General features: G+C 36.3%; 1 protein-coding gene across 2 annotated transcripts; it reads right to left on the reverse strand.

The window, feature by feature from the left end:
* Nucleotides 1-1,062: 1,062 nt before the first annotated feature.
* Nucleotides 1,063-10,480, reverse strand: cep68 (centrosomal protein 68). Of its 2 annotated transcripts, none has more exons than XM_067421690.1 (7): nt 10,340-10,480; nt 8,561-8,946; nt 5,455-6,876; nt 5,252-5,374; nt 4,423-4,519; nt 3,778-3,909; nt 1,063-2,143 (listed from the first exon to the last, which is right to left on the reverse strand). In XM_067421690.1, exons 2-7 carry the CDS (start codon nt 8,897-8,899, stop codon nt 2,133-2,135), a joined length of 2,124 nt encoding a protein of 707 aa, XP_067277791.1. In that variant the 5' UTR covers nt 8,900-8,946; nt 10,340-10,480; the 3' UTR covers nt 1,063-2,132. The 2 variants fall into 2 exon arrangements, with proteins under 2 accessions (XP_067277791.1, XP_067277790.1); XM_067421689.1 differs by having other exon boundaries at nt 1,063-2,146.
* Between the last annotated feature and the right edge of the window lie 111 nt (nt 10,481-10,591).

Raw genomic sequence — 10,591 nt, forward strand, 5'->3', positions numbered from 1 at the left:
CCCAAAAAAAAACATTAATAATTTGAAATATAATTACAATTTATAAATAATGGTTTTCTATTTTAATATACTTTAAAATAGCATTTATTTCTGTAATGCAAAGCTGCATTTTCCATCAGCCATTAATCCAGTCTTCAGTCACATCCTTCAGAATTCATTCTAATATATGATTTAATGTTGGGCTGCTTAATATTAAAAAAAAAAAAACATACCCTTTTCAGGATTATTTGATGAATAAAACATTTAAGGGGAAGAAAAACAGCATTTATTTGAATATAAAATCTTTTGTAACAATATATTCAAATGTTTGGAGTCAGTAATTTCTTTTTAAAGAAATGAATACTTGTATTCAACTAGGATGTGCTAAATTGATTAAAAAAAAGTAATAAATATTTATATTTTAAATAAACCCTGTTCTTTTTAACTTTTATTTGAATTTTAAAAATGAATCTTGAAAAAAAGTATTAACAAAAAATATTAAGCAGCACAACTACTTCCAAAATTGATAACTGAGCATCAAATCATCATATTAGAATGATTTCTGAGGGATTATGTGTCACTGAAGAGTAAATATGTTCGTACCATTGTTTTGTCTCAAAATGCCCCAGTAAAGGCACGTTTATAAAAGCTACTTAAATGTCTTAATTGAACTAAGGCTTAATCCTGGCTTAATCTAAACTCTGGGGCCTATTGCACAAAACTAGGATAAGGGATTAAGCCGGGATATCTTGGTGATCCTGCCTCAATTTATCCCATAATATACAGTTATTTTTCGTTATGGTTATCATTCTTGGTGTGAGTGTGCTTTTAGTATACCTTTACAGGACAGTGGTGTACTAAATTTTGCATACAGATGACAAGATCACCAAGATATCCCATCTTAATCCCTTATCCTAGTTTTGTGCAATAGGCCCCTGTTTGTGGAACTGAGCCTACATGAATCTGTATGCATGAATGCTGCAGTACATTATGTGCATACTTGCAGTAAAGTACTTTTGCATTTAATTAAGTTTCCTCATCGAAACCAACAGAAAAATGTATATTTAACTAAAAACACAGAACTATCAAAAAGGAGTCAGTTTATTGTTAAAAACAGTTTTTATACATAAATGCAAAACACAATTACACATCAACCTGTGATCTCCAGAGCTGAAGTTCTCCAAAACTTTCTACCTCAAGGTTTTGTTCAGTTTTCCATCATATTTTCTTTCAGCTGAATCCAATCCACGTATTATACACCATGATTCATTTTTTGCATTTTGCTCTGATATTGCTTTCACCTTAAAAGGTTTAGTTTAAACACAAATTATTATTTTGTAATCATCTACTCACCCTTGTGTCTTTCAAAAACGTTATTTTTGTGTGTGTGTGAAACACATAAGATATTTAACCAGTGGACATATTGTGTAGAGAAACACAATAACAGACATTTCTCAAAATATTTATATGTTCAAAAGAAGCAAGTCATACAGTTTTAGAACGACATGAGGGGGAGTAAATTATAAACATTTTCATTTTTGAGTGAACAATCAAAAAATAGATTTCCTAATTAGAAACATTTAAAAACTGATGAACGCTCATCCAACAGATTATTCACATATTCAGTCATGATACCAATACTGTCACTAATAATCACTCAAAAAGTACAATATATCTTTGAGGCACAGGTTAGTCAGAAGGGAAACTAAAGCTGCAAGGATGCTAATGAAGGCTGGGCTGTCCTTCATTAAAACTTAATAGGGTAATAACCTGAGATCACTATGTCAGGTTAATACCATGTATGGCACCATGTACACATATGTAACTCTTCAGCAGAGCTGAACAGTATTACTAAATTAGGCCATCTCAGGACATTCCTTGACATGAATATGTTAAAATACATATGGATAGACAGACAATCACAAGCTGGCATGTAAAAATACAAAGTGAAAAGTTTAACACGTAGTTTGTGACGTAATTCAAGCATGTGACAACAGCACAACACCAGATCCTGGTAAAGTAAACGTGTTAAACAAAGATTATTACGACATGAGTCACGTTATGAGTTTTTCCATGTAAAAACACCAAAAAGGACACCTCAGTGAAGACAGTGTGCAGACCAGACATTCGCCTTCCAAAATTCCTAATAATTCTCAGGAAATTGCTTCTGGGGAGAAAGAGTGAAAAAAGGGATGCAGCACTTTTAATAATCAAATGTGAATAAGAAACTATGGGTGCGTCTCAGTTAACTCCCTTGTTCAGTAGCCTGGGCACTGATCAGGGAGTGAGCCCATTGACTTATGTCCTAATCAGTGTCCTGACTAGTGAACTAGGGAGCGGATTGAGACGCACCCTATATTATATGGATTCCAATAGAGTGCCGCAAGGATGAAATAATTTTGTAGGCCAATACCCAGTAAATAGGAATTTTAGCATTCCGCTTCCATTGTCCTGAAGTCAACGGGTTTTGTGAATGGGTTTTTGGTTAAATGCCAGGAATAACTTCTGTGGACTGTGGTGCTCAAATTACTTTCATATTTTAAATCAGTATTTCCCACTTGTTTTTTTTAAAGCTTTTAGCACTCTTAAAAAAGGCAGTTGCTACTTGCTAAAAAGTGGCTAAATAAGAAAACAGAGGTTGTCGGTTACATTTAACATCACATCGAACAGGAACACCCAACACATTGGTCTGCTTTACAGCCTCATTGTGTTTATAGTCGAGCTCTTGCAAACAATTCTAACCCAAACTATTATAGAAAATCTTCTTTAAACAAAGACTGAAAGAGTTATTGGAAGCCTAATGGTGGAGACATTAAAGTAATATGACCATGGTGTAGTTGATTTAAAGGTGCACTATGCAATTTTTCTGTTCGCTAGAGAGCGCCTATTCAAAAGAAAGGCGTAGATTGATGACGCCAAGTTTAAGCGCAGCATCTTGGGACATGTGGTCTTCACCTCACAGCCGGTCAAAAACAATCGGGATAGGACTCGAAGTATGGGGTAAAGCAGCTCTGTTTATCATATTAGATACATTTGAGTGTGTTGAAAATTGTTATGCCGTTACTCTGTATGTTCGCTCGTGGGCTGTTGCACATTGCAGTGAGTAAAGCGCTTCTGCCAAAGCTATGCTATGCTCAGATTTCCCGGCAAATTTACAAATAGTTGGAAACATTTGGGATATTGTAAGTACTCAACTGAACAAAATTTATAACACTGGCCTAGTGTTTTTGGGATATTTTACTGCAAAAATACTACATATTGCACCTTTAAGGTGCGTTCACGCCATTTCATTATTACTGTAATGTTTGATGAACTGTAAAAAAGCTTTCATGTGTCTGTAGAACTTGTAATTACATGGAAACTGAGAGCTGTGACTTGACCACTGTACCGCTGAAGTTCAGTCGATGTGCAGACCGATTGGTGTATGACATCAAAGTCCCGCAATTAGAAAGCATATGGAGCTTTATTCACAGTAATTATGACATGGCGTGAATGCAGCATTATAGCTAACATTTAGCTTTTTATTTTTGCCATTGTATTTAGGCATCAAAATTGTGTTCATTTGTAAAGATTATCATGATCATAAAGTGTTGTTGGTCACATATCTTATTTTCTATATTGCATTATTCTTATTTTTTTATTGCAATAATCCAATTCTAGCCAGTGGAGAATTTCTATTTCACTTCCAGTTTGGCCAACAAAAAACAATTCATCACTGCAGCACCCGTATTCATTCATCCATTTATAGATATATAACCATGTGATGACACTAGAGGGCACTATAGATAGATCATTTACCTGATGGCGCCTCCTCAGATCTGGGGTCAGTGAGGCAGTCCATGGCTGACAGAATAGAGGAGAAAAGAAACTCTGAATGAGTTTCCAGTGTGTGAGACTGCCTCTCTATCAGCATCAGTGTGTCTTTCAGAACTATAGGATCAGAAAAAGAAAAATATTAGCAGCAGTATGAGAACTTTTAAAGACATGTGATGTGTTGATGAAAGTAATGGTGTTAACGCAGAAATGGAGAATGCTAGGTAACAGCATGGCTCTCTAATTCATGCATGCATGACCGCATTCTCCAAGCAGAGCGTTTCCTGTTTCTGTCCGATGTGACTGAGATTGGGTTTCACTGCACAACATGTTCAAAACTGAGAAGTAGACACTTGTGGAAGTGTACTAAATGATCAAGAAACAAATATATGATTATAGTGCTTTGGGAGGTAAAAAGCTCTAACATTTCATTTCATTTTAAAATATAATTTCTCACTTCACAGTTCTGGAGCCAGTACTGAGGGTTCAGTAACAAAATGCAGCTTTTCCCTTAGATTCAAAGGAGTCCGTACATTCAGTACGGCAGCTGAATTGTAGAGATGTTTTTGCTTTAAAAAACAATTATGTTATCTTCCTGTATTATACTTTGATGGAGCTAATAAGACTCACATGGAGAGGCAGAATTCATGCAGTGCAAAAGCATCTCTCCAGTGTGAAGAACATCTGCTGTGAGGGGTTTATGAGCCTGAACTTCTTCCTGAAAACTCTGAAAAATATAATGTGATGCAGTTATATATTTTGAATGAACTTCTTCTGGAATAAAATGATTACTTCTTATTGTTATATTAGATGCATATTCACTGCTTTTTTAAAAGTTTGAGGTCGGTAATCTTTTTCTGCCGGGTTTCACAGACAAGGCTTAAACCTAGTCCCATACTAAATCTACGGGCTTAATCTAAGCTTCTGTATGTATTTATTAAAATAAATTATTTTTTTATGCTCACCATGGCTGCATTTATTTGATCAAAAATACTATAATAACAGTAATATTGTGAAATATTATTACAATTTAAAACAACTGTTTCTATTTTATTATATTTAAAAAAATAATTTATTCCTGTGGTGCAAAACTGAATTTTTGGCACCATTACTGCAGTCTTGAGTGTCAAATGATCCTTTAGAAATCATTATAATATGCTGATTTGGTGCACAAGAAACTGTTTGATTGATTTATTGATACATTATTAATATTGAAAAATTCTTACAGTTGCTGATTCAGTGCTCAGTGCTGCTTAACATTTTAGTGGAAAAAAAATGAAGGATCGTTTGATGGATATAAAGTGTAATAGAACAGCATTTATTTTCATTTGAAATGAAAGAAATACATTGTAACTTCATGTCACTTTTGATCAATGTAATGCATCCTTGTGTAACAATATATATTTATTTTCTTACCGACCCCAAACTTTTGAATGATAGTATCGTTTTGTAGTCAAACCTTGTAGTCAGCCAAGGAGGCTTTGACGCTCTCCAATTCAACCATGGGAGGAGATAGAAAATCTACTTTCTTTACCACCTTGTGCAGCCACTGAATCAGTTTTTCTAGGTTTGAGCAAAATACCTGTTAAGAAAGGATGTAACAGTTCTCATAAATTCTCAGCCATCTCAGAACTTAGTAATCACAAGAGAAAATCTACTCGCCTGTATGTGCTGCATTAGTGACTCCTGGGTCTCATATTCATCCTGGTCTGTTTGTATTGTCCTCTGAAGCTCTGACATTGACAATCCGCTCAGCTGATCCATAATAGCTTCCACCTCCCTCAGGTTCCTTCTATTCACGTCTCGGCTAATCATCTGGATTCTGGCAGCAGGCTCCTTTGCTTTCTCTAAATGAACCTCAGGTGTGAGAGGAACTTCAGTAATAGATCCTCTCTCCACTTCAATATCTTCATCGTCCCTTTCTTCCACTAATGGTTCATGCTTTCCCACTTGAACCGTTGGTGATCTGACGGAGGTAATCTCGCTTTCCAGGGATTCCCAGCTGGCGATGACCGGCTGGCTCATCTGGTCACTGATGTCCCTCAGTTGCTGTGAAAGCACCTGAAGTTCCTGTAGACATTCTGGTAGGCGAAGAAACTCTTCATCTAAGTCGTCTTGCGAATTAGGATTGGGAAGTATGCGTGTTGAACTAATAAAAGTGGGGGCAGATCTGAATGGCGAGAAGATGCCAAATTTACGGTAATGAATCCCTGGCTTCCCGTCACAGTCAAAACTCTCAATTGACAAGCCAGCTTGTTCTAATGAGGAGTACAGGCTACTGGACATAATACCATCTGAGGACTTAGAGCGTGATTGGTTTAGAGCAGGAAACTCAGTTGACTTTCGACCTGTTCCTGGACTACAGCTTCCCTGCCGATTCCCTGTATGGGATACATCCAAACAGGACAGGGTGGAAGAGCTGCAAAAGCGGTCCAACTCAATGCCTGAATCTTGCAACAACGGATCATTCTGTAAGAGAAGATCTTCATCTGGTGAACCCCATGTTCCTGTGATGTTGGGTCTCAGAGGGTATGTGTAGTCTAGGAGTGCCTGGTATTCCTTTTCAGGATCCCAACTGGGGGATTTGCGGTTTGGGGAGGGAGGCATGGAGTCGGGGATGGCACAGGCCCAGTAGTTGGCCTGATAAGGCGACATGTGTTTGAACCCATGTTGATGGTTCTTACTGTAAAACTCAGAAGATCCTGTGTTAAGAAGAGAATCTCTTCCTGTGTCTGTCATCTCACCTGTTCTTGTTTTTACCCTTCTCGTGAAATGAGACATATGACTTGACAAGTGAGAAGTGCTTCTAGGAGTGGACATCCACTTAGGCACTGGGGGTTCTGTAAGGCTCAAGGAAGCTGAAGGGGGACTGGACAGACTGCATTTGGCAGCTGAAGAGTTAAAAATAGGATTTTCGTCACATGACCATAGTCTAAGGTCCGATACATTCATGGAAGTATCCAGGTCTTCTCTGGATAATGCTGGAGAGGATATATAATATGGAGGAACTTGTGTGATACTTCTGAATGACTCTTTGCCCAGACATTTGTCCTTTTCTTTAGAGGAATCTGCTTTGTAACCGATCTGAGGAAAAATGAACAAAAACAGGAAATGTTAAAAGGAAATTTAGGGGTGTAGACTAAAACATGACCAGAAAGTCACTGGCTCCTATAATTAAACAAAAATTACATTACCATGCAAAAGTTTGTGGCCAGTAAGATTTTTTCATGTTTTTGAAAGAAATCTCTTGTGCTAATAGAGGCTATGATTATTGGATTAAAAATACAGTAAAAATAACATTTTTTGAATAACAGTTCCTTTCAACAATATTCCTTTCATCACAGAAAATCATTACTCCAGTCTTCTGTGTCACGTGATCTTTCAGAAATCATTCTGATATGCTTTTTTGGTGTTTAAGAAACATTTCTTAATATAATCAATATCAAAAAGTTTGGATCAATTTAATGCATCCATACTGGAAAATAAATCTCACAAACTGTTGAACAACAAAGTTTCCAAGTTCTCAAACATTATAATTGGACTGCACTATGTTAAACCATGACCAATAATACAGTTCTGTCAGGTATATTAAGTCAAGAACAAAAAAAAAAAAACAAAAAAAATGATTTTGGAATTTTTCCATAAATTGCAACTCAAGTTGATAATTCTGAATTCATGTTTTTGGTGGTATGGCTCTGTTCAGGGAATCCTCTGACCTTTCATGAGCACTATGAAATAGCAGAGAGTCAGAGGACAGTAGCAGCATCAGGGAACACTCACACAGTTTAGGGCTGTAAGAGCTGAACTATTCCCCCTATGAACAGAGCAGCAACGATGACAAAGTAAAATGCCACGTTATAGATGACATGGAGGAGCTGGGGAGGTGGTGGGCAGCAAAGAGTGGTAAATTTCTGAATATTTTAGAATACAATTTAAAATATTTTGAACAAGGAACACAATTGTACATATATAGCTTTCACTAGAAGTAACCATTTCTGGTTCATTTTAAATCAGACAAAACCAAAAATAATGACTGTGGCTTAGTAATAGCTCTGAATGTTTCACTGTGGCAAGCAGTTTGGACTTATTCATTCACAGGAATTGAATTCTTGCTATCAACAATCACGTTTTCACTAGTTAAAATGCTAATTATTGATATCAGTTATTGTATTTTCACTAGTGAAATGATTGTTGTTAGCAAGAATTCAGTTGTTGATATGAAGAATTAGCATTTTAACTAGTGAAAATTGAATTGTTGATATCAAGAAATAATATCCTGTGAATTAATAAAAGTCAAAATGGCTTGCCATATTCACTGAATAAATTAATCTAATTCAAACCGCTAACTCACAAGCAAGTTTAAAACAGATTCACAAATCGTATTGCTTAAAAAATAAAAAAAATAAAAAAAACTCAACAGCTTGCAAAATGGATGTCACAGCTTGTGGTTTAAATTATTATTGTTTCGTTTTCAACCATTTTAGTTGCAGTCTGGAGCCCTATATAAGACAATAAAGCAAAAAATGTTTATTGTTTCAGTTAGTAAATAGTGGTAGTAAATAGTTCCTGTGGTAGTAACAACAAAGTTTCCAAGTTCCCAAACATTATAATTGGACTGCAATATGTTAAACCATGACTAATAATACAGTTCTGGTAAATTTTGGAATAGGATAGTGGTAGTAAATAGTACATGAACTGGATGTAAAATCATAGCCTTTCTATTAGCAGTCCACTAAGAAACCATTGTCATGTGGCATTAGTTTCTTACCCTTTCTGTGTCTTCATGTGCAGAAGATGAGTTCTTCAGGATGGGCATCTGGCATTGAGTGGAGATCAGTGGCTTTCTCATGGTATAGAGGCTTCTCTCTGTCATATATCTGGAAACAGGTGCCATGGTGACTGTCTTTTTGCAGCCACTCCTCTCTTTGTCCAAGTCTTTGGCCCCCTGGACATTTGCAGGCCTTGTCTTCTCAATAGTCCTCTGACTGAGGGGTTTAGAGCGACCGCTGTGAATAAACTCTGGGATCCTGGTCTTCCACCTCCCGTAGTTCTTGTTCTCCATCTGCGAGGAGGTGTCCGATAAAGCCTTGTCAACTCCGAGAGCCATAGCACCACACCCAGATTCTGTAGTTCCTCATTTGTCCAGAGTGACAGCTAAAAGGTCATAACCACACTGTGTTTAAACACTCCAAAGCAAAGGCTTGAATGATCACAGAATGAAGCTCTGTGATATGTGTGGTCTAACATGGTGCAGTGCTCATTTACTGTAATATTTACTACTGATCTGTAATATCACTATATCTACATGTTCAGGCTTGCCTGAAATTCAAGAATGCTCTGTCATGAATGCTCAATGAATGCGATGTTGTATAAAAAACAATGATAAATTAATTTAATAATTTTATTAAAAAAATAAAATAATAATACTTACTGTACACTGACAAAATATATCTCATCTGTTGTGAGCATTAATATGTCAAACGAACTGATGAATGCAATATGATGCAGACAAAGCAGTTTCTTGTATTTCTCAGTCTGTGGAGTAACTAGGCTGGAACAGTTTTTTTGATTGGCTGGTGCTTTTGGTTTACATGGCAACCGATAGAAAATGGGATGTCATGAGGTGATCACGTGGGTACATTTAAATTTTAGCCTGCTTGCAAACAAAAGACAATCATGTTTCTTCACCGCAGAACCCGAATGGACTTCCTTTTACTTTTAATATAATACGTGTTGGTAGTACACGGGTATATAGTCGGATCGCATAATTGTTACTGGCAATTTGCAAGATAATATACATTTGTTTACTTTGTATTGCAGAGCAAGGAAGCAAAACATATTACATCAGTGTATATATAATATAAAAGCCAGCAATATCCTGTGGGCTAAAATTACACTAGAACAAAAGAATAAATAAAGCAGGGCGAAATCCTAAAGAAAGTAATATAGGCTTGATTGGCAGTTACCATGGCAACCTAGTCATCAAACAAATGCCTAGTAGAGATGGCACCATATATAGCCTATGTAATGTATATATATATATATATATATATATATATATATATATATATATATATATATATATATATATATATATATATATATGTGTGTGTGTGTGTGTGTGTGTGTGTGTGTGTGTGTGTGTGTGTGTGTGTGTGACACAGTGTCTGCACGTCTGCACTATATCTCACTAAAAAACGAAGAACATTTTTTTATTATTATTTTAAATATAATTATAAAATGCACACAATGTATTAATTGTTTTGTAAGCTACAATCTGCAACCAGTAGCTACCTGTTTAAAAAAGTAGCCTAGCCCTGAATAAATTAAATATTCCTAATTGCGAAATTTTTCACACATCAATAATGAAACGATAGATTCATTGTATTTGGGCATCAGTTACAAACAAACAGCGGCAGGGAACAAAATGACTAATGATATTATGTATCAGGCAGGAATATTTATCGGTCATATGACGACATCACTTTCACTTGGCTTTAATGGCTAAAACACCATGCATAACGGATCTTAAACTGTGTTTACGTACCGTTTGGGACTATGGAAAGTCCATCGACAGCTCGATGAACTACGTGCCTGTGTTTTCGAGATATACACAGCGGTAAATACAACACTACTCTGAGTCTGCTGTTGAGGAATCCAAGCGGTTAAGGAAACGGTTCTTCATAACAGAGGCGGGTCAACTAGTGTAGACTGTCGCCTCTCTAACCAATAGCGACAGAGAATGAGAGAGAACCGCAACCGCCGCACGAGCCTAAATTCAGTAAGCTATACCACTCAA

Source organism: Pseudorasbora parva, chromosome 17 (assembly GCF_024679245.1).
Source record: "Pseudorasbora parva isolate DD20220531a chromosome 17, ASM2467924v1, whole genome shotgun sequence".
Lineage (NCBI taxonomy): Eukaryota > Metazoa > Chordata > Actinopteri > Cypriniformes > Gobionidae > Pseudorasbora > Pseudorasbora parva.

Excerpts from the sequence above, each read along its gene's own strand:
- cep68 (XM_067421689.1), bottom strand. The coding sequence starts at position 8,899 with ATGGCTCTCGGAGTTGACAAGGCTTTATCGGACACCTCCTCGCAGATG. Across the intron at positions 4,520-5,251 it reads CCTCCTTGGCTGACTACAAG|AGTTTTCAGGAAGAAGTTCA; the intron begins GTTTGACTACAA and ends TATATTTTTCAG. Across the intron at positions 3,910-4,422 it reads CATGAATTCTGCCTCTCCAT|TTCTGAAAGACACACTGATG; the intron begins GTGAGTCTTATT and ends CTGATCCTATAG.